The following is a 25,856-nucleotide window of genomic DNA, read 5'->3' on the forward strand; positions in this document are numbered from 1 at the left end:
AATTCTATCGGAATGTTTTCCGGTATATTTTGAAAATGGAAAAGTATATTTCGGTATATTTCGGTCGGTCATACTAAATGTGGTCACACCCTCGTGCAATAAATGGTAAAATGCGGAAATTCGCGTAAAATTCTTAAAATAAAAGATATAATTTGGCCAAGTGCGATAAAATGTATATTATGCAGAATGAAGCTAAACGTTCCGCGCCAAACGAGAGGCAAGAGAGTGCCAGCTCGTGCCGGCTGTGCCATCGGCCGGCATCGACGGAAACCACGCCAAACATTTTCACCGATCGCGAGGGTTTCTGGGATGGCGACAAATTCTGCATTGCCGATGTCTGCCAGAGCGTGTGGGGAGTGCAGGTAAGTTCGATTGCCTTGATTAACAATGATAACAATGATTAACTTTGCAGTACGATCGCCATGAGTATTTACCGGAGCAGATTTGCTCCGATTGCTTGGAAGTGCTGGAGGATTTTTATAAACAGCGGCGGGGAATGAAAGCGCGGGAAGCTGCCTTGCAGGAGCAACTGAAGGAGGTCATTAAGAAGGATCCCAAGTACCGACCCGGCTTGAACGGAAATCCTGGTGAATTCGAGCCCGGAGATGATTGCGAAATTGAGGAGGTGGATCCGGACAAGCTTGCGGAGACGAGCGATGATGAAATGGGCTCTGACGAAGAGAATGAAAACGCTGAAGATGAGGAGGAAGAAGAGGAGTTCGAGGACGGAGATGAGGATGAAGCAGACACAACGATTGCAGACGATGCCGACATACCTCTAGGCACAAATGCGGAGCAAATGGCCGAAATGTCAGTGAATATGGAGTTGCAGCAGCCCAGTGTTGAGTTCAACTCTGGAGGGGCACGTCCCAAGACCGCTTTTCTGTGTCAGTACTGTGATTTGGGCTACACCCTACCTATCGAATGCCAAAAACATGAGAGAACAGCCCATGATCCTCAAGCTCCCTACTGTTGCACATTTTGCAGTTTGCTTTTCGTCACGAGAGCCACTCTTATAACCCACATCAAGTCGCTCCACGATATGGATCGTCCCTATGTGTGTGCCCAGTGCGGGAAGGGATTTGTACGCCGCTCCGACCTCAAGAAGCACGCCATAGTCCATACCGGCGTGCGGCCTTACACCTGCAATGTCTGCACAAAGAGCTTCTCCCGAAACACCAATCTGACGAAGCACATGCGCATTCACAGCGGCGAGAAGCCCTTCGTGTGCCAGCAATGTCCACGCTCCTTCCAGACCGCCCAGGAGATGACGAACCACTCACGCTTGCACTCCGGGGCCAGGCCATTCCAGTGTAACCGCTGTCCGTTTTCCTCCTCGCGCAAGGACAAACTTGTGGCCCATCATCAAATGCACACTAAGCGCGACGTTGAGGAGATACTTATGCAGCAGCATCAGAACACTCTGCATCCCCCGACACCGGAGCAGCTGGCGCAACTGCAACACGAACTAACGCAACAGTTAACGCCGAAGCCAATCACCTCACAGAAGCCAGGACGCAGCTTCCGATGCGATGTCTGCGACAGGGTCTTTCAACGCGAGCGCGATCTCCAGCGTCATAGGGCGCTTCATTTGGACACACTGCTGGCCTGCAAGATATGCAATCTAGTCTTCAATCGTCGCGAGCAGCTGCAGCGACACACACTAGAGGCCCACGGGCCCACCTATACGTGCGCCATTTGCTGCATTACCTTTTTGCAGCAGATTGAGCTGGAGAACCACCTGAAGGTTCATCAGCTGCAGCACAAGGTGGCCCAGAGCACGCAGCAGGCCATGATTGCGGCAGCGATAATGCCCCACAAAATGGCCGAACCGACGGCTGTAGCCAAAATGCCTCCAGTGCCCCAGGTGCCGCTACAGGTGCGTCCCTCAGCCGCGGAGCTTAACTTCTACAGCAACATGGTACCCACAATGAATCTGGGTTTCTACAGCGAAACGCGACCCGAGGAATAAGTTCTATAATTATTTTGTAGTTATGACTTTAAAGTTGTACTCTAGAGGAATATCCAAAAATCTGTATAACTATCTATAATTGGGAGTGTAGTTACTAAGTTCAAAAAGTTGTACTTTAAAGTTTATATACGATATCTAAGTATGATTCTGTGTAGTTTTTAAGACCTAGAGTTTGGCAGTTTATTGGATAATAATAATATTATGATTTGAAAAAAGGTTTCCTTAGGGTTTTATTTATATGAAATAAATTTCTTATTAAAGCACTCTTTGGAATGTTCCGATTTACTTGAGCCCCTGTAAAATGCACATAGAGGATGAGTTCACCGTCGAAGCAGCTGCTGAGATACCCATAACATAATCAAACTCAAACTTGTTTGGATGCAACCTCCAGCTTGTTGCATTCTAGAGAACAGTGGGGCAAAACTAAATTGAACTTCCTATGAAATTTAATAAAGAAATTTATAATCAAACTAAAATGAACCAATAAAAAAACCTCTCTCTCTCTCTCACACACACAGTAGCTTAGCAGCAAATGGAATCCAGTAGAGGAACTAGCTCTAACTTGTCCACCTTACTTTAAGGATACATAAAAGCTCATATGTTCGTGTACAAACTGAGCTACCAGGTATCTTGATGTCGAATCACGTGTGGCATTGCGACTGGTTTTTGTGTGCCGTCTGGTGGCTTCCCCACAAGTGCAAGTGGCCGCGCAGCCGCAGCCGCAGATCGTTTCTTGAGGTCGGTTCGTGTGGTCATGCTCTGGCGGTTGGTGAACGTCTCCCATCGGTTGAAAAATCTCGTAATTCGTAATCATCTTGGCCCATTGGCCGTTTATTCTGTGGATGCTGACAGTATAATGCTTGATAGAATAATAAATAATATTGTATAGCAGAGGGTGGGAGAGAGAGAAATGTGGCCGGGCTGCCATAAATAAAGTGCGGATTTCAAACGAGACGATAAATCCAAGTATTCCTGATTCGAACACGCAATCGAAGCGGCAACCGAGACAAAAGGAATCCCGTGCAGCCAGGTTATCACCTTACGGTTCGGCAGAGATCGGTAAGTACGCAATTACCCAGTCGCAGTCCCAGTCGTAGTTGCAGGCCCGGCTAAGGAGTGGAAGGGTCATTTCGAGTGTGGATTTATGTGCACTGCCTGGCTAGGGGTCCAAGGTGTTGGCGTTGCCCGCTGGGCGCCCCCGGGTTGCCGTTCTTCCTCTCTGCCCCCATGACAAATGAACATGTAGCGCTCGCTAGCCCCCATCCGCGCTTTGATTGAATTGAAATATCCACAAAGTGCGGTGGAGTCGGTGCATAAGGATGGCTGCAGCCGTTGGAGCGCAGTGTATGATGGAGGATGGAAGCACTCTGCCGCTTTCCTGATTTGAGTAGCAACTTTTGTCATACCCAAAAAGATAAGAGGCACGAGACGGCCATAAAAGGCAGCTGCAGACATTGCAGCAGTCCATTTAAAAGTTGAGTACTGTAAGGAGAGAATATTTTGTACGTATGGCAGGGCCACTTCTTGTCACATGAAATGCAAGAATCCAAAGAGCCAAGCTAAAAGCTTAAAAGAAAATGAAAAAGGGCGAGGTATATGATCGTTGATGGGAAAATGGGGGAAATTCATTTGAGTTTTGCCTCGTAGTTCCGTTCTCATTAGAATCTATGCCTAACTTTTGCTGCCAACTCTTGTGGATTGCGTGTCTGGTTGCAGAGTTGCGACTAAAGCCACCCGTTGTGCCATCCCGAGAGCCGTTGATTCTTTCGACAAGCATTAACTCTTACACAGCCGATAGCTGGAGGGCACACGGTTCACATAGGAGATTGGAACGCACTTTTGGTTCTCAAGGAAAGCTCTCAATTCGCGTTGCGAGGCCCTGTGGCTATTAATTCAATAATTATATTGAGCTGCTGCACGCACAACAACTCCATTTAGCCTCCCCCAGAAAGAGGGCCCACCAAGGATTTGTAAAATATATATATATATAGTCTACAACTGGACTCTTGGCCCGGATAAATCATGTCAAATGCAACGATTCAATCAACCAGTTGGGTGCTGCAATAAAGCCCAAATGAAGCATGCGATTTATTTGAATAGAAATTGAATGGAATCAATTGTGGGACAAATGGAAGACCAAATAGAAAGCCATTCCTCTCCCAGGGGAAGATCTCTACACAAAGATAGTGGGACAACCGTATACGCATTACCCGCACCTTCCATCTAAATCTTCCATCTACCATCGCACATCTCCCACTGCCTCTTGCTATTCCCAACATTGTTCTGCGAGTATTGCAAATTGTCGTCTGTCGATGGACTGATGGACTGATGGGAATACGAATACATCAATGTCAGTCACAGAGACACACGACACTTTTACATCAGTCAGAGGGGTCCACGTTCCAGTAGCCGTTCGCTCCCCACTGCACTTCTGCCACCAGTCTGATTTTTCATATTTTATATACAGTTTCTCCTTAAAGTTTTTTGTGTTTCTGCAGTGAGAGCTGCTCCCCAACCCCCACATTTCCGCTGCACATCCGTTTCGCGTGGATTTTGATCAGCTGCTGCAATTCAATGCACAATTCACAATTCACTTTCTTTGCATTCACAGACAATGAATGCCAAGCCAAGCAATGCCACACAATCCACGGGTTAAAATAATGCATGTATAACGTTCCACTTCGCTGACAGGTTAAGTTAGACCGAGGTCTCAGTCTCAGTCTCAGTCGAGGTTTTTTCATCATCCTCATCCACATCTGTGCATAGTATCGTTGCGTCGTTGTCGTTGTCTTCATCCGTTTACTGTATCATAAACATTTATGCCAATTTTTTTGAGTTTCAACAAAATACAGCAAACAAAACAAAAGGGTATTACCTGCAGGAAGAGAGTTTGTCATTTTTCAGAAGGGGAAAAACGTGGAGCCCGGGGTATTCTTTGAGTGCGGAAAAGCATAGAAAAGGTGTGTGAAGATGGCAATTATTGTTTGTTATTTTACTATCCGAAGCTTTTTGGTCCACAAACGTAGTACAGGAGCAGTTATTTTCGTGATTAGAAAATTCAAAGCTTGTTTTTCCAATAGAATTCATCACCAAAATGTATATTTCCCTTCAATCTTCAGGGTATACCCATCTTTGTAGCATGGCATCTGCATTTTTCGTAGGTAGTTGTTTTCGCTGATATTCGCATAGCTGCCCGCCAAAAAAACCTGTTCCCTTGTTTCCCTGTCCTCAGTGATTTCTTGAGGTATTTGTTTGGCACGACATTTGCTCCTTGCCTTCAACATCCAACAGCAGCAGCAGCAGCAGCAGCAGCAGCGGCATTGCCCCTGGACTGGGACGCCGTGTCTCCAACTCCCTGAGACGTCTACGCGGTGGCGTTGCTCTGGTGACGTTGTTGTCCACGGACGGGTCGGGTCTGGATGGTACTCACTTCATGTCGTCACGCAAACTTTAATTCGTTCATTAATTCAGTCGGCAAACGGTTAGCCGGTTCGGTGGGCGTGGAAGTAGCTGGAAGTGTTAATTAGTTGTTAGTGTCTCCTCTCTGTATCCTCCTCCTTTTGGTTTATGTTTAATGAGCGCCTCCTTGGACACCTCCCGTTCCTCCCCTCCAATGACAATCGTGAGTGCTTCTTGTGTTTGATTCTGCCACAAGCTAACTGCTTATTAATCTCCATTGACAAGATGGGGATTGCAAATGGATTTCCCCCACTTGAAAGATTTGTCAACGGTGCAGCTCCAGGGATTCCATTGATAATTGGCCAGCTGCAAGTTGAAGCTGCGATTTCCATAATTGTTTAAATTGCCCGCCCGTTCAGGAGGGAACCCGCTGTCGGGTCTCCATTTACATTTCCACTTTTTGAGAAATTCCTTTTGTCTCTCGAAGACAGGCTACAAATTAGGGGGGTGGGGGGTAGGGGGGATTCTCTGGCCGTTGCATGCGTGGACCTGGACGCAGCAATCGCAGAACTCTTGCCAATAAATTCTTACAAGCAATTTTGACCCAAGCAGCCGAGAGACCCAAGCCCCAAGACTGAGACTTCTACTGCGACTGCGACTGCGACTCCGTGTCTCAATCCTCGAGACACAGCCACAGTCGCAGCCGCAGCCGCAGCCGCAGCCACAGCTCTAAGGGGCAGCCGCTCCAATCTCCTCTAGACTGCAGTCCCCTCCCTTTTGAACTGTTGTGGGTGTGCAGCTGCTGTCAACTCTTGGCCTGATCCATACAGACACCCATACGGAAATAGTGGGCCTAGGAGCTCCGAGAAGCCAGAGCTATGGTCATGGCAATTGCCGATTGCGATGCAACAGCAATGCATTTTCTCTAGATATCGCATCCTGCACAAATTACAAAAATATTTCACGTGCCACACGCCGTTTGCCGCTTTCCGTTTGCCGTTTCGGCAAAAAATTATGTCTGTGAGGGGCCTTTGCAGGTCACTTGCCCATCGAACGTGTCCACATTTGTTGCCTCGGCTGCCGCTACGAGACCCCATTGAGGAAGGTCTCGGGGAAGGTTTCAGTATGTTTTCTCGCTCTTTGACTTGCCGCGTGGGTGAGAGACGTGTTTTGGCCAAAAGCGGAGATCTTCCACAGATCGCCAAATCGTTGTAGATAAGTGCTGTGGTGCGGCTCTTAATATTTATTTTTTGGACAGCCATTTGGGCTGCAAAGTCAAAGGTTTGAAGTTTGCTCTTAAGGTAAGTTATTAAGTCCGAAATGTAGGCTGTTGCTTTCGGGATATATTTTCCAGTTCTTGGCTGTTGTTCTTTGGGTTAAGTTCTCAGTGTTTAGCCCATCACTCAACATTTCGACCATCGACTTTGCTGCCCTGATGTATCCTTTCGTTGAGTAATGATGAAATCTCTGACAGCCCAAAAAATACAAAGCCCAAACCCCCAAGATCACACGTCAGCCAGGGGTCAACTGGTAATGGTTTTCCCTGACCACAAACCACCAGGAAGATGACTGACTGACTGACTGATGTCTTATGTAATCGTGAGTTTTGCAATTCATAAATTTAGAGGCAGAAGGAAAACAGAGCTGCTGCAGGAGAGCTGAGCTGCAAGCCCAAGTCATCCTCTAATTGTTTGCTGCCTTTTATTGGCAAGTGATTCCCAATGGCAATGGCAATGGCCAGCGCCAAGATGGTGAGGACAAGTTTTTGTTGGCTTTTGTCTGGCCTTAGCGTTGTGCACGTGCTGGCATCCGCATCCGACTTGGAGTCCAAGTCTCGGACGTCTCGTGGTCTTCTGGCTGGCCTCCAACTGCATCTTGGATATTGCGTAACCTGCACGCGACAAGAAATTTAACGCAGTGTTTGTGGATTGTACGATGGATAGAATGGATTGTTGGATTGCTAGATGCTTGGATTGTTGGCTGGTTAGATGGATACTTATGGAGCGTTCGCTCTTCTTGCTTCTAATTGGTCTGGCAGCTGGTTGGGATGGGAGAATGGGAGCTGTGAGCTGTGCGCCTTGTTAGGGCTTAATGCAATTAAGATTCGATTAAAAGTTTTCACACGCCTTTTTCTTTGGCGGAGAGCGTACGTGAGAGATGATAGGGTACAGGGAGGGGGTTGGACGACACACACTCCCACATAAATTATCAACGCTCTTTGGGTGTTGACTGTGTGTGTGGCTCTGTGGCTCTCTGACTGTTGCTGGCGTTTTCCGTTTCCGCTTCTCGGTTACTGCCACAAAAGAATAAACGAATTCGAGTAGCAAGTACTTTCCATTTTCCAATTCGTGTGTCTTCCGCCAGTCTCCAATCTGCTGCTGCTGCTGCTGCTGCATTCTGCTCTCTGATTCGTGACCGTTAATTCTGTGCTGCCTGCCTGGCTGGCTGGCTGGCTGGCTGGCTGCCTCTTTGTTTATGTCTGAAATTCGTAAATTGAAACTTGCAACCTGTGCTGCAGGCACATCCTCCAACCAGCAGCAACTCCTCGCTGAAGCTCCAGCTATGCACACGTAATTATCCTTAAAGCCAGAAACGTGACGATATTTGCAATTTTCATGCATTTAAGTTCCGTTCCGATCCGTTGAAACGTTTCTCAACAAGAATGCGAATATTAAATGTGAAATGCGAAACTCAAATCGGATAGGGGGCGTGGGAGGAGTGTAGGGGGAAATACAATCCGAATTCGCGCACAATCTTGCGGTTCTTTCCATACAGTCAGCTGGCCAAAAGTCTTAATTGGCGCCCCCGGGGGCAGTGGGTAATCGAAAATCGTGATATCTCAATTGTCAGCTAAGACTTTCGAAAAAAAACGCCAGAAAATAAATCCCTAATTGGAGAATTTACAGTTCAAGAATTTACACTATTTACCCTTTAGTGTAGTAAATTTAATGAGAAAATGAGAGTTTTAAGTTAATTAAATTTCCAAAGCAATGTGCAGGCGAAGGACTGTCAGGGAGAGGCGTATTAACACCAGAATATCCACCAAGATACGCCAAACAAAAATCACTAAAAATCGTATATCTATAGCTCAAAGTATTCTCAAAGAAATGCTCCTAGAGCAGTAGTAAAAATCTCATGGCTATAGCCAAAAGGTGACTTAAAAAACTGCTCCTAGAGTGATCTTTATTTTGTATGATTTTTCTCAAATTCTATTCTTTCTTAAAGTATTTTCTATCACTGTTTCTCTTCCACTTACCACACAAACATTTCTCACAGTCCTTCATCTAAACCTCCCATCTTTAAGTCACCTAAAAAGAAAAACAACAAAAAGTATGAGATTTTAGATGATTTATCAGACGCGCATAAATACACACATAAATCGATAGGGATCTTTGTTCTTGGAAAATGAATATTAATGTCTGAAATTTGCGCATCCTATTAGACAGAGTTGTGCAGAGCAGAGCACTCTGCGATAGAAGGACATAGAAAATAGGGGGAAGATAACTGAGCTGATCGACCGACAGTCCGGACAGAGCAGAGCAAATGCGAGAGCCAACGAAATATTCATTGAGTTTCGACTGCCTTCGTCTGTCGACTCGATTCGTAAAAATATTTCTCAATGTCTAACCTCAGGCCATGGCCAAGGAGTCAGTCGCTGCCCCAGTCCGGCCTCGATGCAATGCGAGAGAGGTTGAGGCTCAGAAAAGCAAAGGCAAAGGCAAAACCAGGCAAAGGCAAAGGCAAAGGCAACCACCACCTATTAATCAAAATCTCTTGATCTACACAAATCCATGCACTGCGAGAAACGGCTACAACAATTGGGGGGCCGCAACAAGGTAACCCTCGTTAATTGGATTGGGGGTAAGAAATTCTCAGAGTGTGGCCGGGGGCTCGAGGACGGGCAGCGTAGCCCCACCACGTTGATGGACGACCAAGACGCCAGTTTGTGGCTCCAACTCTGATTCTTCCCTACCGATGATGCTGTAGCTCTGTGCTGTGTGCTCTCGAGTAGACGGGGGCGGTGTCCGACCGACCCTTGGAGAGGTATCCAGAGCGCGGGGGCACCGCTGCGGTAAATCACAAAAGCGAGCCACGAAAAACACGCCACAACCATTCGGAGGATGCCACAGCGATGCAGCGATCCTTCCCTCGCTTCTGCGAGTAGTTGTTCAGTGCCCTTGGCTCTTTATTAAATTAAGTTAAATCATGTAATTTCCATGTAGCAGAGTCAAAAGTGCAATTCGATTGGTAGAAGCGTAGAAGAGCATACGGGCTGGGAGGCTCGGGACCCTAGATCTCAAGTCTGTAATCATTTGCTGGCCTGGGAAATTGCACGAACGATGACTCCAAATTGATTGTAAATGTTTGTCCAGCTGCTCTAAAGATGGCAACCAAAACACCAAAAATAGGGAAGGATTCTGGCAGAGATTTGCAGAAATATTAGACAGTGTTCAAGATCATCTATAAGAGTTTTTGGAATAGATATTTGTTCTCCAAGAAGTTACTCACTCTTCTCAACCCCTTTGTAAATATTATTTACCATTGTTTCTTGCAATAGTTTTGCTTGTTAATTAATTCATATCTCAGCTGGAAGAATGCTGATTTGTTGATCTCGCTGGAAAATGCAAATTACCAAGCGGTGCCCCCCCCCCCCCCACATGAGAATACATTCAAAGGAAAGCTCTTCAGAGAGCTAGGGAGCTGCAGAGACCTGTAGAGATGTGCTGCAGACTTGTAGGACCCACAGCAGCGCTGTGTCTTCCACTTTACAGATTGGAGTGGAAATTGTATATCGTAGTCGTAGTTAGAATAAATAACTTTCAGGCTGAGCGGGCACACAAACATTTCCACAGGTAGCAGGGAGCGATTGCAGTCCCCCAGTCGCTGAGGTTCTCCGCTGCTCTGATCCCAAGGAGCCTGCATATTTATGAGATTTATTTTATTTTATGCGATGTCGCAACCTGATATTGTAACCCCTCTCTCTGTGTGTGTGTGTGTGTTCGTGTATTAGATGACATATTTTATTCATTCTAAAAGTCTCCAGCTATGCGATTAGCCATGTTTTAGGTAGATCAAATTGTTTAGACCGGTGGACTAGACTGTGGCTTCTGTTTCCGTTGTTTAAGCCGATTTATGGCCAGACATTTCCTTTGATGTGTAATCAGTCAGCAATCAGCAACAATGTTCCTCTCTGCTGGGAGGGGGTAGCTGAGGGTACAGCCATTCAGTATCAATTAATTGACAAAAATCAAAGCACAACAAGATAGTACTTGCAGTGCAGTTGATCTGGTCTAATCTTTCGCTCCTTCATAAGAAGTTCTGCAACAAACTTTCCCGTCAAATCCATCTGCACTCTCACATGTTGCGTAATCGCTATAATAAACCAGAAAGAGGTGTGCGGGGGGGCAACAGCTTCAACTCCAGCTCCAGATATCGGGTTGAGCTTAAGAACTGCGGGCTGCGGAGCTGCTGCTGCTGATGCTGCTCGGCTTTCAACTCAAAGTCTGCCGCCGCCCGCTGTGTTGACACTGAAAAATGCCGACGCCAGCGGCTCCGACTGCTGATGGCAGCCACATGGTCATCCTCCCCGACGCAACACACACACACACACACACAGATCGCAACACTTTATGACAATCATTTGAGTTAATTGCCAAGCAGCAGCAACAGCAACAGCAACAGTGGGACCACGGACTGGGGACCACACTCCTCGCTCTCTTGCGTGTGGCATAAATATTGCGTCTCATTTGGATTGGCAAATCATCTATTTACGCTCTTGCCAGTCGCAAGTCGCAACATGTTGCAAGCGAACCTGGAAAGGCGCACAGTGTGCGAGAGAGAAATCCCATCCAGCTTTTGTGGCTGTAAAGGCATTAGCGTCCATGTCTGTCACCTTCGTCATGGTCACGCTAATCGAGGTAATCGGCTGCGCCAATAAACTGACAGGTTTATGGAGCTGCAGACGCGGAAGCCGCAGTCATAGCAGTCATAGCCGCCAGCCGCCACCTTCCACGCGGCACCATTCCGCAAGCGCAGACTCCTTTGGGCCACTTGATTTAAAAGCAATTAAAATCCGAATTGATGTCGCAATTGATTTCGCCTGCAGCAGCAGCAGACTGCACTCATTTTCCACTTGACTTCTTCCACTTTCAGTGTTGTTTCAGCCGGTAAATGGGTCAACCACGATGAGGATGAGGACATGTTGCTGCCGGATCAGACGTACGCGGACTACGACGTGGGCCAGCATCATCAGCATCAGCATCTGACCTACCGCAAGAGCCGTCGCAGTCGGTCGCCGCAGTCCAAGCAACGCTCCAAGAGCTCCAGTGCCGCCAGCAGCAGCAGCTATGATCGCACGGCGGATTTCTTTGAGAATATCCCAGACTTTCTTGGCGACTCCCTGCCCTCGTTTCTGTACAGTCCCCAGGTGGAGGAACCAAAGACAGAGCGGCAGAACGAGGGTCTTCGGAATGAATCCCAGGTGCTGGCAGACGAGGAACACAGCGAGAGCACCAGTCAGAGCGATAACTGCGAGGACGATGATGTGCTCAAGCTGTGTGAGGACTTTCTCTGTCGCCATCGCATGCGTCCGGACTTTTTCTGTCAGTACCACAAGGCAGTTAGGTGGGTTTCCGTTACCCGAAACTAGTACTTACTGCATCTAAAAATAATCCTTTGGCTCCGCAGTTCCACCACACCATCGCCAAAACAACGAAAAGCCTCGCCCGCCATTGTGGACACCACTGCCCCATCCTCAGGTGTTCCGGCGGCAGAGCTAAAGGAGCAAAAGTTAGCCAAGGATCCCATTTCCAGCAAGATTAGCGCTGTGGTTGAACGATTCACCAAGTTCTCGGCCATTTACACGCTGCCAGTGGCCAAGCGAAAGAAGTCGTGCAGCAAGACAACGGGTAATATAACAGGTAGGTTAAATATAAAACAGGTTAAATTTGGATTATTGGAAGATACTGGGAGAATGAAAACCCCTTTAAACTGTTTTAAATATTTGAATTAGTGCGAGCCACTGGCGCCCGCTATGAGCATGCATAAAATCAAGCAGTTGAACAAGCAGTTCACAGATCGAAAGCAGTTTTGCGCTACAAGAAAACACCGGGTTTTTGTCTAGACTACGTACAAGGTTTGTGTCCGTAATAAAAACAGTATTTCAAATGTTTGAATAAAGCAAAACGAAATTTAACCTTTTTTGTTTCAAATGTTCCCATAATTAAAATTTAATAAATATATTTAGCATGAAGAGAATTTATAAAGAATATACAATTTCCATAGATCAGTAGATACAACTCCATTTGCACTTAAGCATCAACAATTTAAGCGGAAATGAAATAAACACCAAATCTGATAACCAAAATCGTGATTTGTGAAACAATTTGCATTTCTGCTGTGCTCTCCGCTGACAATGAGAATGCAGTAACCCAATGCCATGCAGTGGAGATGTGGGAATTGTAAAATGCAACATTAAACAATAAGCAATCAACACTAATTAACACGCGAGACCAGCAAAACGAGCTGGGAAGCGATGCCCCAGCGATGTCTGTGGCGGCAGAGGCGCATAGTTCAAACACTTGACCTCATATTTGAACAACTGCACACAGCTACAACAGCCCAGCCACACACACACAGACAGGCAGACACAAAGATCTGCAGAGATCTTTTTGGGTAAAGGTAAAGCCTTTTGTTAGAAAAATATACCTGCAATCAGACAGGGCGGAGATTGAGAGAGAGAGAGAGAGAGAGAGCGAGTGTAGTTGAATCAGAGTTGAAGTTCAACGGAAGGTAAGGCAGTGCACAAGAGCGGCCTCTTCTGGGCAGCCAAACCTGTTTCGGCTGTGAGAACTCGAAATAAGAGATTCAAACGTTCATTTGGAGCGAAAACCGACCTCATCTTCTCTGAAATATACCATGGCTATATATCCATGGAACTCGGTTTGGACTGTGGATGGCTTGAGCGTCAGTTTGCGTCTGGAGTTACAAACGATCGGTACATGCCCGGTGCTAACTAGATATATCCCTTGCCCCCCATTGCAACCCACAGTTGGGTTCAATTCAAATTAAATGATCGTTAAGACGTGCACAACAAAATCCTAATTATTCCTAATAATTAATAACCAAAGAGTTCACGGGGTCGGTCTGTGAACAGTTGAAAAGTGCCTCCAAAAACTTCCAAGCGAATCAATCTTGTTTGTATCTGTGAGTCCCAAGTGAGTGTCGTCGCTGTGTGTGTGCGAGTGTATGTGTGAGTGAGTGTGTGGAGTGTACCTTCAAGGTATCTAAGCATCTACACTGGGTCCGCGTCCACTTCCACTGCCTGCTGGAGGTGGAGTTGGAGTTGAAGTTGGAAGTTGGAAACTCGTTTCTCAAAAGTCTGCACAAAACAAGAAAATAAAGCGCGCGCGCGCCGCGAGAGAGCTACGAAACACAACAAAAAATAAAATAAAATAATAATAATAAGAAAAGCAAAAGCAGATCCGATCCCCAGGCAGAGACGGAGGCCGACTAAGAGCCCAGAATCATCGCCGCTGCTGCTGCAGAGTGCTCCAAAAGTATCTGACAGATACCGAAGAGAGGCAGGCAGGGATTTGGCTGAGACTGCTGCTCGCCCTTCTGCATTCTTTTTGCTTGTTTATTTAATTTTTGTGTGCTGTGCTGTGCTGTGCTGTGCCGTGCTGTATGTTGCTTCACTTGTTGCAGCTGCACACACAAATACACAGATACATCTGTATGCCATAGATACAGATACAGTGCAACAGTACAGCGCCTGTGCGGAAAACGAGAAAACCTGTTCTCCCGTGTGTCCCGTGCATCCCGAGCCTGTATATCGGAATTATTCAAATAAGAAAATCGCTGTCGTCGTTGTTGTTGCTGCTTGCCTCGTCCTGGACCCCAGTCGAAACCCGAAACATTTGCCAACATTTGAAAAGCAGAAATCCCCCCCAAAAAAAAACACCAACAAAAAACCCGTTTAGTGGTTCTCTTTCGGGGGCCACACAAATGTACAACAACGATGGCCACATTGGGCCTGTCAAAAGTCTTCATACTGGATAAATATTTCACGGAATTGCAAAAATTTTGGGAGACGGAGAAAAAGCTGCAGGGTAAGTGAGATATTAGTCCTGCTGGGGGTTGGAAAACGGAGTGGATACAAGTTCAAAATTGTTACGCGGGGGTCTTATAATAATTTGGGAAATCAAGTTTGTGGCCTAAGTCTTTTGTACTTTCGAAAAGGAATATCTATGTATGTAGGTGCATAGTTTATGATCTTCCTAGGTTCCGTCTTAAGTGCATTAAATTCCGAAATATTTTAGTGAGCTCCCCTTCTAATATATCCGCATAATTGCTAGCTCTCTGTTGATTGCTTTTCGATTTACTTGTCTTTACCTTCTTTGGGCTTCATCTATTTTGTTTTTCAATCCCACCTCCATGATTATTCTCAGCCCTGAACGTCGTCTCACATTCATAATCATCCGTGGCTGCTATAGCACTAGCAATCGTATATGCTTATATGAATACCTGGCTCTGGCACACACAGCACTCCACAACTGTATGGGTGTCGCTTTGCCTCGCGACTTGCAACATTTGTGCGAGGCGACGCGACGCGACGCGACGTGCCCGCCGCCATCAACACAGCCACCGCCACCAACTGGGTAGAGACTCTCCCCAATCCCCACTGTCTCCCCGCTGCTGTCCTGTATCCACACTCACTCGGATACCCAAACCTGACAGACAGACAGACAGACACTGGGCGACCAGTTTCGGGTTAACTCTGTTATTCAGCAGCTTCCAAGAAATTTTCTTGGCTGCGCTGCTGCCTGTCGAAATGTTTTCTACATGCAAAAAAAAAGAACCAACAGCAGACATGAAGAATTTCACAAAAACAAAAAGGAAAAGCCAATCAACGACTCAATGACTAATTAGCATGAACATTTGAATTAGAAATCAGCACCACAAAAAATATTTTATAATTGTTAAGATGTGGAGCTGCCCCTAACCCACAAAATAGAAAAGCTCTTCAACATCATCATCATCATCATCATCGATAAAAAACTGAATAGAGCCAATATTTGGAGTGCCAACTATGGACTGTATCTTTGTCTCTGTCTTTTGTCTTACATTTCTTGTGGAGTGGAGAGTGCAAGCCTTTAAACAACTAAAACAGAAAATCAGAAGAAGAAAGAAAAAACTAAAACTGGTTTCCCTGCCAAAGCCTCCTCCAGAGATATCAATGATATTGTTTTTCTGTATTTTGTCGAATCTGATTTCGTTGTGGCTTGTGGCATGGCCTGGCTATTGGCTCAGACCAAATGCTTGGGAGAAGTAGAAAAGGTTTTTGGGCTTGATTTTCTGTTTCTGTAATGGTGAATGTTTTTCCATTGGCCAATTAGTTTGATTTGTTAAATGGATCATGAAAATTAGTGACAGGTTTTAGACAGGTTTCTCCAAAAAATGTTTTGTAAGGGAAAAGTCAAAAACTCGTTGGCCTGGCTTGAGTGTTGGGTTACAATCTGTCTGTTGAATGACCTCTGAGCCTCAGGTTTGTAAGATAAATCCATAAATCAGTGAGCTTTTCGTTTTTTTATTTCTCTTCAATTTATTCTATATTCTTTTGCACCTGCCGCCGTGTTCATATTTGCGCATTCTATTTATATCCCAAGCTGCCGAAGAAATTGGTTCATTAACATTTTATGTTAATCTAACTCTATCCTACATATCGTTCGATGTATTCTCATTACTCTTTAGCGTCTTCTCGAGCGGCACAAGCCCCATGCCCAATCCGTGTGTGTCTCCAGACCGATTCGCGTGCGGGAGTATTTTTTTTGTTGCCAGTCAACTCGAAATTAATTGGTGTGACTTTAGTTTCCGTTTTATTGAGTTGTTAATTATATTTCAACAAATTTCCGCTTGCATAATATTGGAAAATCGCAAAAGCCAAGTAAGCTGAAGAGCTCGAGGCTTTTGTATTTGTTCAAATGTATTTTAAATTGATGGATTGAATGGGAACGAAGTGAATTTAAATTTTCCTTAAATAAACAGCACTTTGGTAATATTTCGAATGTCCCATCGAGCTGCTTATTCTCCTCTTTCCCACTCGTTTTCTATGCGTGGAACAGCTAAAGCTGATGAAATTAACAGAAAAGAAGACCTGAACAGCCTGAACTGCCATAGTCGAGGGCCGTCTCCAGTCGAGTGGTTCCAGGATTTTGGAAATTAACTTAGTTATGTGGAGTTCTAAAGACACATAACGGGCAAGACATAATTTATGGAAATTCAAGTGTGAATAAATACTGAAATGAATACTACTCCTGAACGGATACAATACAAAATCGTGGAGAAAGGTCTGAATTTCAATGGGAAGGAGTGATGTATGAGGGGATATCTGCCTGCCATAGAACGGCAACATGTTGGAACCTCCCAAGTGCTTAAGTGACACTTTGATCAACTTTCATTGGCATTCACCCTCCCATACAAACTTGTCAGAATTTTCCCAACACAGTTTTCATGTCATGTCAGTCGTTTGAGTTTCGTTTTGATCAGTTTGTTTTGGTTCTTTGGTACACGCACACAGTTTATTTTTGTAGCACTTTTTTACGCTATTTTATTCGCTTTTTTACACGAAACACACTGAAATGGCGCCCATCATAATTCCGGAGGTAGACATGCTGAGCGTGTCCAAAAGCTCTGAAGTGGAGCGGCGTGCCATTCTGGGTTTTGCGCCCAAGATTAAGCTGGTGACTGTGGACTACGCGGCTCTGGATAGAATCGACACCTTCTACTTGGACTGCCAGAAATATCGCGACTACTACCGGGATCCCTACGACAAGCTGCAAAAACCGGCGGCATTCAAATACCATCAGGGAAAATGTGGCATCAAGCTGGAACACAGCGTGGAGCAGCTGCGTAGCCCGATCCGATGGGTTGAGGAGCGCAAACCTCTAGTTTATCCAATGACTTACCAGTCCACAATGAGACTGAACACTTTGGCGGCGTCCATGATGGGGGGATGCTACGATCCCAGCTCCTGCAACCGCTACAAACGATAGATCTAAACTCTGATGCTTTCACAGAGAGATAAATTACGATGTAGCACCGCCAATACTAACAAATTTAACTAAGAGTCAATAAAAATTGATGTACGGCAGGACGAGCTTTAATTGTATTGACTTGGGGCGAAAATTACACCTTAAAAGCATTTAGGAATAAGATTTATGTATGCAGCTATTCAAAACTCGTCTATGCTCCCCAACACTATACTTACTTCACACACTACACTATTAAGCACTCAAAACAGCTGATCATATTCTACTTTCCTCTGTTTAAAGATGCTTCATCATCCAACGAGGCGGTGCATCTGCAACAGCGGCTCAAGAGCCTGAGCACTGAGCTGGTCACACTCCGCAATCGTTTGCATGTGGGCCAGGGTCAGGGTCAAGGTCATGCACAGGGTCAGACCAATGGCACCCAGCCGCATGGCTCGCCAGGGAGCGGTGCCAATGTGGGTTCCAAGGCAAACAACTTTGACCTAAATGCCTCCACTCCGAATCTGAATCTGAGCTCTGCAGCTGGCGGGCTGTCCGCCAGTGCGCTGCAACAGCACACCAATGGCCACCACACAGTGTCACACAAGGTAAAAGTGCAACCCACCAGGAAATTAAATGAATGAAAATTAACACTTTTTGTCTGTAATCCTGACTAGCATTCGCAGCACAACTTTAGCCATACGCTGCCGGCCAATGCGGGCTCTGGTACGGTGGTATCCGCACGTAACACATCGATTCCGCACCCACTGCCGCATCAGTTGGGCGAGAAGACGTCCTTGACGCACCATCAGAGCCATGGGGCGTCGACTGGCACGTTGCCCCACATGGGTAGCATGGGAAACATCCTCGGCCATGGTTCCCACTCGCACTCAAACTCCCATTCCAACTCGAACACGCTGCCCATGCGCTCCTCCAACTCCAATGGACTAGGAGTGACAGCATCGAATAGAGTTGGAGGAGCAGGAACCACCCAACACCAGTATTCGCATGGCCATGGCCAGCAGCTGCCATTCATACCCGGATCGAAGCATGCGAATCCCTGTCAGAGCGTCAAAACTTTACCCTTTGGCTTTGGTTTCGCGCCGCATCCAGCCGCCAGGCTGCAGCAGATCAGCGTCTTGCCCAAATTGGCCCAGGACATGCAGGACCTCATCCATCTGCCGGGACCACTCACCGAGCATGCCGTTATGCGTACACTTCAGGCCCGCTTCAACGAGCAGCGGTACTTTGTAAGTATCCACCATCCAGCACGGGAAGCCGCCACATAAATTCGCTTTTATTTGCTGGCAGTCCCAGTTCCAGTGATTGCCACAGAAACCGGTCTCAGAGACACAGACGCTCTATGGGGGGATGTACGACGGTATCTACTGTCCCAGCAATTATTGTGATAGTTTGTCATTAAGTTTAACTCCGTTTGCACTCGGCCTCTCTGAGATTAACTGCTAATTTCGACAATTATATATCGTCGGGCAGCGGCAAATGCCGAAGGAAGTCTCTCCGCTAAACGAGCTGCAACAGTGTGTCCAGTGTCCATCCGCATGTGCTGTGAATGAGGCGTTACCAACACATCACAGGTGTGGAGTTTATTGGCTAAATAATCGTCTTGGTAGTAAGAGATATGTATAGCTAGGGATTTGTCCCCCCATAGACCTAGAACTCTATCATATATCCATATTATACCCAAATTTATTCTATCACCATTGATTAACGTTTCTTGCCTTCCATCTTTCAGACAAATGTTGGTCCCATTTTGCTCTCCATCAATCCCTATCTGGATGTGGGCAATCCGCTGACTCTCACCTCCACACGGTCCATGCCGCTGGCACCACAGCTGCAGAAGATTGTCCAGGAAGCAGTGCGGCAGCAGAGCGAGACGGGCTATCCGCAGGCCATCATCCTCTCGGGCACTTCGGGTGCGGGCAAGACAGCGAATGCCATGCTGATGCTTCGCCAGCTGTTTGCCATTGCTGGCGGTGGACCGGAGACGGATGCATTCAAGCATTTGGCCGCTGCCTTCACGGTGTTGCGATCCCTCGGCTCGGCCAAGACCACCACCAACTCCGAGTCCAGTCGCATTGGCCAGTTCATCGAGGTACAGGTGACAGATGGCGCTCTCTATCGCACCAAAATCCACTGCTACTTCCTGGATCAGACGCGCGTCATCCGGCCGCTGCCCAAGGAGAAGAATTATCACATTTTCTACCAGCTGCTGGCGGGTCTGAATCGGGAGGAGCGCCAGAAGCTTCACTTGGAGGGCTACTCGCCGGCGAATCTGCGCTATTTACGCGGCGACACGTGCCAAAACGAGCAGGAGGATGCAGTCCGTTTCCAGGCTTGGAAGACGTGCCTCGGCATATTGGGCATACCATTTCTGGATGTGGTGCGAGTATTGGCAGCGGTACTGCTGCTGGGCAATGTTCAATTTATCGATGGTGGGGTAAGTAATTTGAACGATTTTTGTATAAATTCATAACAATTATTCGGATTTTTTTTTATGGATTTTTGTAATTTTGTGGATTCATTTTGTCCGTTATTTCCTTTACTCAATTTATTTGAACTGCACACTAGTTCCATCTGTTGTTTAGTTTGTAGCTTTTGCGTTGCAGCGCCATCTAGTGTTGCTTTTAACGCCGCCTTATGTTTCGTATTCAGACACTAGCACACGGGATGCCACGCTGGTGCTTCGGATAGAGCGGCGGTTGGTTAGCCCAGAAATCTGTGGTTCGAACCCCGCTCTGGTCGGATGTGTGCCAAAATATTTTCATAAATTTCTTGCGATGATGTTTGAGTGGTAATTTACGTCTGAATTTAAATCATGTTCGATAACGGAGATTTTTGCTGAGTGAGAAATTATTTTTCAACCCAAGGAACAATTAAATATTAATCGAATTTTTTTCGCTCATAATTCACAGGGCCTTGAGGTGGATGTCAAGGGAGAAACGGAACTAAATTCGGTAGCCAGTCTTTTGGGCGTACCGCCAGCTGCACTCTTTCGCGGCCTTACCACCCGCACCCACAATGTGCGGGGGCAGCTGGTGAAGTCCGTGTGTGGGGATGGAGATGCCAACATGACGCGGGATTGCCTGGCCAAGGCGCTCTACTGCCGCACTGTGGCCACGATTGTGCGTCGTGCCAACAGCCTGAAGCGCCTGGGCTCCACTCTGGGCACTTTGAGCTCCGATTCGAACGAGTCGGTGCACAATCAGGCCGACGCCGCCTCACAGCATGCCTCCACCATTGGAGGCGGCAATGCGGGATCCAAATCGATGGCAGCTCTCAACAATGCGGTGCGGCATGCCACGGACGGCTTCATCGGCATACTGGATATGTTTGGGTTCGAGGAACCCGCACCGCACGCCCAACTGGAGCATCTGTGCATCAATCTGTGTGCCGAGACAATGCAACATTTCTACAACACGCACATCTTCAAGTCCTCGGTGGAGTCCTGCCGGGACGAGGGCATCGTGTGCGACACCGAGGTGGACTACGTGGACAATGTGCCGTGCATCGATTTGATATCCTCGCTGCGCACGGGCCTGCTCAGCATGCTGGATGCCGAGTGTTCGGTGCGTGGCACCGCCGAGAGCTATGTGACCAAGCTGAAGGTGCAGCATCGCTGCTCCACTCGTCTGGAGACGAAACCCACCGCCGAGCCCCACGATCCGCGCATGTTTCTCATTCGTCACTTTGCGGGACGTGTGGAGTACGATACGACGGATTTTCTGGACACCAATCGGGATGTGGTGCCAGATGATCTGGTGGCGGTGTTCTACAAGCACAGCTGCAACTTTGGCTTTGCCACACATCTCTTTGGCTCCGAGCTGAAGGCGCTCTATGCGCAACAGCAAGCGCCGCGCGGTCTCAGCTTCCGCATTTCGCCCACCTCTCACTCGGACTTGCTGAACGGCGACGAGCCCGTGTCCACGCTCACGCAGGACTTTCACACGCGACTGGACAACCTGCTGCGCACCCTGGTGCATGCCCGACCGCACTTTGTGCGCTGCATCCGCAGCAATGGAGCCGAGCAGGCGGGGTCCTTCGATCGGGCCACCGTTGTGCGGCAGATCAGATCGTTGCAGGTGTTGGAAACGGTCAACCTTATGGCCTCCGGCTTCCCACATCGCATGCGCTTCAAGCAGTTCAATGCGCGCTACCGTATGCTGGCCCCCTTCCGCCTGCTGAGACGCAGCGAGGACAAGGCCCTGGAGGATTGCCAGTTGATCCTGCAGTATGCCATGGAGCAGCCACCTGTACTAGATGGCTCCGTGACGTTAGCCTGGACACCGGGCAAGCGCCATGTGTTCCTCAGCGAGGGCATACGCCAGCATGTGGAGCATCTGCGCACGGAAATCCGCCATAAGAGCGCCACCTTGATGCAGGCCACTTGGCGTGGCTGGTGGTGGCGCAAGAAGATGGGCAACGGCGTCAAGCGTACGCGTATGATTCCCCACCATTTGCCATCGCCATCGGCGGCTCCACTGCCAGTGGCCAAGCAGCCTAGCAGCCATTCTCACATTTCCCAGAGCAAGTCCGCCTCTACGACGATGGCTGCATTGGCGGCAGTGGCTGCCGCAGCTCCAACAACAGGTGAGGGTCTTAAAAATCCCATAAGAAAAGAATGGTTCAATAACTTTTCTCCTCTCACTGCTGCCAGTGCCACGCCTCTCTGCCAAATCCACAAATCTCTGCATTGGAGGAACGGTGACCAGGCCCAGACCACAGCCGATTGCAGGTACTCCACCGCCAGATCCACATGAGAAATGCGATCAGAAGATAATACAGCAAACCTGCAGTCTCTTTGGACTGGATTTGGTATGTTGAAACTGTCCATTATAACAACAATCCTTTAGCTTATGTACATACCCATTTTAGGAACGTCCACCACCTGTGCCACCCTCCCGTTCCTATACAATCAGCGGCAATTCGAAGCTGGGTTATCCACAGAGTCGCCTCATGAAGACGAGCTTTCCCGAGGAGGCAACCGCTGGACAAGCGGACTCACAGCAGCTGAAAAAAGGCGAAACGGTGACTGTGGTGGGTGCCTCCAGTGGTCGTGGACATTTGCTGGTGGAGCACAAGGGTCAGAGTTATCATGTGCCCTTTCAGTACATGGAATTGTCTCCGGGCAGCCACAGTGGCAATGGAAATGGAAATGCAAATGTGACTGCTCTGCCTGCCGTACAGGCGAATGGTGTTAAGATTTAAGACTCGAAGAAGAAGACTGTAAATATTTCAATTTTTGTAATCTAAGAAACATTCACTTTACACATTTAATTTATACAAAACGCAACGCAACGCATTCATATGCCCCTGCCCCCGTGGTGTATTCATTTAATTAGTATTATTCACTCGATCGATAGGTTGTAGCCCCCCACCACACACAAGTGCCAATCAAATAAGTTCTTCCATTTAGTTTTTAAGTGACTAATTCGTAAGTGACTGAGATTACATTTTGGCAGTGCTAAAAACGCCACCAGTTTACAATATAAACAACATCTAAACTAAACATTTGCTCGCCAATCTTTAGAGGAAAAAGTGTATTGGTTGTATTGTAGCCTTAAGGTTCATACTTTCATTCAAATAAAAATGAAGCATGCATTGAAAAAAAAGTTGAATATGTTTTTGGTTTTGTCATTCTATTAGGAATTCTACTAGCCATTTAAAACTATTAAATTTCAAAAAGGTAACGTATACTTAGAAACATATTTGAATCGATATTTGCAAAAACTCAACTCTAAAGATATGGCAACGATTCCCAGCTATTGATAACATATCAATAATTGCCTCAGACAGACTCTCTTTAGCCATACAATGTGTTGGTTGACTTGGAAAGCAATTCAGAATCATCGAAGTGAAGTGGAGCCCAGATCGGAGGAGCTAGTCAACCTAAGGGAGACTTTATTTCGACTCCAAGCCGAACTGGATGCTGCCTACGATATTGTCAGTGAAATGGACTTCGATTTGGATGATGTACGTGCAAAGTGCTCTTTAAGGAACCGCAAATGTCATTAAAATCACTCATAAATTACAGGTGGATCTGTTGGAAAGTCAAAATCAATGGCTGCGCGACGAACTGAAAGAGTTAAAAGCCAACGCTGAAACTGATGGTGGAGAGGTTTATGTGGCACACAGAAACAGAAAAGAGCGACCATCTGCACGACATAAGCGCCGCAGCTATAGACAACGAGTGGCATGCGGCATGCTTGGACAGAGCCTCAAAGAACTGGCACTGGAGCGTAGATATGCACGCCAATGGGATGGATCAATTATTGGGGAATTATTTCGCTGCCAGTTGGAAGCGAGTGACAAATGAATCTTTATATTGTACAGTTTAAGGTATTAAAGCTTATCAAAAGTACTGAGGAAGAGGAAACTCTTCAGCTACGCTTATGATAACGATGGTACGCAATCTTTATTGGATCAAACAATTGTCAGCAATCACAAACAAAAACGAGAAGGGACGTGTGAGACGCTTCTTACGCGTCACAACCTTTATACCCGGCACTCAGTAATACATCTGCACCTTAGCGGTTATTTGTCAAGTTTTACATTTTTTCTTCATCTGTCAACAACACTACTCACGCCAACACGCTCCTTTAGCTCGCCACCCTCCCCTAGAGCCATACACTGCAGAGTCAGGGCAGAGACGCGGCAGAGACGTGCAGAGACGTTTCAGAGGCAGCGACGCGGCACTGCGCGAATCAGAGTGTGAGTGAGAGAATGTGAAAAAAAAACAACAAAAGCTGCGGGACGGGGTGGGTTTAGCCACTGCAAATAAATCTTCATTATGGCTATAATAATCATCCAATCGGATCCCATCTGATAGATATAGATATGGTGATCTGATAGATATGGTCAATCCCTACGGAATGGCGTTTTTAGTTTTCTTTTAACTTCAAAATTGTAGATTTGCGAGGTTTTCGCCTTTTTGTGAGGGCGGAAGGGGGGGGGGGGGGGGGGGTGAAATACACTTGTAACAGTGTGAGCATACAGAAGTCTGGATGCAAAATTTGGTGGCACTAGCTCTTATAGTCTCGGAGTACTAGGCGCTTATCAGGACGGACAGACGGTCCGACAGACGGACCGACAGACATGGCTCAATCGACTCGGCTATCGATACTGATCTAGAATATATATACTTTATGGGGTCGGAAACGTTTCCTTCTGTGCGTTACATACTTTGTGCACTAATACAATATACCCTATTTACTCTTCGAGTACCTGGTATAATAAAATAAAACGAAGGTCTGAAGACCTATTAGGACAGCCAGAATTTTCTACACTAATTAAACAATTGATCTAGGTCAATGATTTATAAACAATGCATGGAAAGTGATTTGTTAGGGAGGTCTTTGAACAATGACCAGTTGGAAATTCCACTGAAATTCTACTATTTGTATTATTTGTTTGTTTAAAAGATAACGAGAGCTGTTCAATGTGACCGCCTGCGAATATGGGAAAAATACGCAAAAATATTACTTAATGATCGCTATCGATCTGTGTCGATCATTAGCCAATACTTCATCGGTTTAATATTTGAATTTGATTTTGAAATCCCTATTTAGCTTTCATTTGGTTTTTGTTTAGCTGTGCCCCAAGCTGCAATCTATTGCTGTTTGAATTAATTGCTTTATTTATTTCGTATCTAATGCTTACTTTTCCCTTTCTGCAAATCCATGTGCAATTATTGGCTTACGGGCAAACTCTCCTCCCTCTCGTTTACAACATGCTGTTGGCATTTATGGCACCTCGAGGTACACTTATCTGTATCCACACTCCATGCATAAATCAACAGAGCATCTAATTCCCCTGTAAATAAATAAATTCAATTGCATTTGCAGCTATGTACACTCCCACTCGTTGAGTTGAGTGTTTGTGATGCATTTGTTGCTCCCCAAATGGATAAATTTATGAGCTCTTTAAATTAGATGGATGAAGCACTTGGGTGCTGTCAGGTGTAAAAGTGTTTCGGGTAGGAAGTGGGACAGGATGAAGGGAAAAGTTGCTTAGAGTAAACTCTTCTTAAATCAAAAATGAACAATATACTGAAGTATCATCGCTTAAATTATAATAAATGGAATTATCCTTAACCCCCATTTCGAAATCAAAGTTCTTAGATATATTTCGGAGCTTCTCTAAATGTAAGATTTTATTTAATCGCGTCCCGACTCACGCATTTCGTTTTCATTTATGTATGCAGCATTTTTCCATAGACACAAAATATTTAAATACAATACAATATATGTATGTAATGCAAGTAAAGTTTCTTTTGTATATATTTGTTGTATATATCGGTATATGTTTATATATGTATCGCAATAATTGTACGCTTGTTCATATTTACAATACATTTAAAAGTCGCTTGCAGCGGTTTAAACCCATAAAACAAATTATTCAAGCACGATTTTTGTTCTTTCGGTTATATGATCTACATT

At 46.3% G+C, this 25,856-nt stretch overlaps 4 protein-coding genes across 6 annotated transcripts; all 4 read left to right on the forward strand.

The window, feature by feature from the left end:
• Window positions 1-86: 86 nt before the first annotated feature.
• Window positions 87-2,137, forward strand: LOC117587934 (zinc finger protein 436). The gene is made up of 2 exons (XM_034278926.1): window positions 87-362; window positions 413-2,137. Exons 1-2 carry the CDS (start codon window positions 171-173, stop codon window positions 1,970-1,972), a joined length of 1,752 nt encoding a protein of 583 aa, XP_034134817.1. The 5' UTR covers window positions 87-170; the 3' UTR covers window positions 1,973-2,137.
• Window positions 2,138-2,828: 691 nt separating this feature from the next.
• On the forward strand, window positions 2,829-23,022 carry LOC117587564 (unconventional myosin-IXb). 3 transcript variants are annotated; one of them, XM_034278386.1, is made up of 9 exons: window positions 2,829-3,031; window positions 11,525-11,995; window positions 12,059-12,291; window positions 17,704-18,008; window positions 18,078-18,650; window positions 19,154-19,858; window positions 20,334-22,008; window positions 22,076-22,233; window positions 22,294-23,022. In XM_034278386.1, exons 2-9 carry the CDS (start codon window positions 11,571-11,573, stop codon window positions 22,624-22,626), a joined length of 4,407 nt encoding a protein of 1,468 aa, XP_034134277.1. In that variant the 5' UTR covers window positions 2,829-3,031; window positions 11,525-11,570; the 3' UTR covers window positions 22,627-23,022. The 3 variants fall into 3 exon arrangements, with proteins under 3 accessions (XP_034134277.1, XP_034134276.1, XP_034134278.1); XM_034278385.1 differs by having other exon boundaries at window positions 11,528-11,995; XM_034278387.1 differs by lacking the exons at window positions 2,829-3,031; window positions 11,525-11,995; window positions 12,059-12,291 and adding an exon at window positions 13,340-14,481.
• On the forward strand, window positions 16,967-17,525 carry LOC117587567. Its single transcript, XM_034278391.1, has one exon. The coding sequence runs from the start codon at window positions 17,011-17,013 to the stop codon at window positions 17,422-17,424; it is 414 nt and encodes a 137-aa protein (XP_034134282.1). The 5' UTR covers window positions 16,967-17,010; the 3' UTR covers window positions 17,425-17,525.
• Window positions 23,023-23,120: 98 nt separating the features above from the next.
• Window positions 23,121-23,843, forward strand: LOC117587566. Its single transcript, XM_034278390.1, has 2 exons — window positions 23,121-23,391; window positions 23,453-23,843. Exons 1-2 carry the CDS (start codon window positions 23,233-23,235, stop codon window positions 23,732-23,734), a joined length of 441 nt encoding a protein of 146 aa, XP_034134281.1. The 5' UTR covers window positions 23,121-23,232; the 3' UTR covers window positions 23,735-23,843.
• The last annotated feature ends 2,013 nt before the right edge of the window (window positions 23,844-25,856 follow it).

Source organism: Drosophila guanche, unplaced genomic scaffold, assembly GCF_900245975.1.
Source record: "Drosophila guanche unplaced genomic scaffold, DGUA_6, whole genome shotgun sequence".
Lineage (NCBI taxonomy): Eukaryota > Metazoa > Arthropoda > Insecta > Diptera > Drosophilidae > Drosophila > Drosophila guanche.

What these genes read in the sequence shown, in the direction of transcription:
- LOC117587934 (XM_034278926.1), top strand. Translation starts at nt 171, where the DNA reads ATGTATATTATGCAGAATGAAGCTAAACGTTCCGCGCCAAACGAGAGG. An exon ending in AGAGCGTGTGGGGAGTGCAG is followed by an intron (nt 363 to 412) that starts GTAAGTTCGATT and finishes TTAACTTTGCAG; the next exon opens with TACGATCGCCATGAGTATTT.
- LOC117587564 (XM_034278386.1), top strand. Translation starts at nt 11,571, where the DNA reads ATGTTGCTGCCGGATCAGACGTACGCGGACTACGACGTGGGCCAGCAT. An exon ending in CAGTACCACAAGGCAGTTAG is followed by an intron (nt 11,996 to 12,058) that starts GTGGGTTTCCGT and finishes TTGGCTCCGCAG; the next exon opens with TTCCACCACACCATCGCCAA. An exon ending in GACAACGGGTAATATAACAG is followed by an intron (nt 12,292 to 17,703) that starts GTAGGTTAAATA and finishes CTCTGTTTAAAG; the next exon opens with ATGCTTCATCATCCAACGAG.
- LOC117587567 (XM_034278391.1), top strand. Translation starts at nt 17,011, where the DNA reads ATGGCGCCCATCATAATTCCGGAGGTAGACATGCTGAGCGTGTCCAAA.
- LOC117587566 (XM_034278390.1), top strand. Translation starts at nt 23,233, where the DNA reads ATGTGTTGGTTGACTTGGAAAGCAATTCAGAATCATCGAAGTGAAGTG. An exon ending in TGGACTTCGATTTGGATGAT is followed by an intron (nt 23,392 to 23,452) that starts GTACGTGCAAAG and finishes CATAAATTACAG; the next exon opens with GTGGATCTGTTGGAAAGTCA.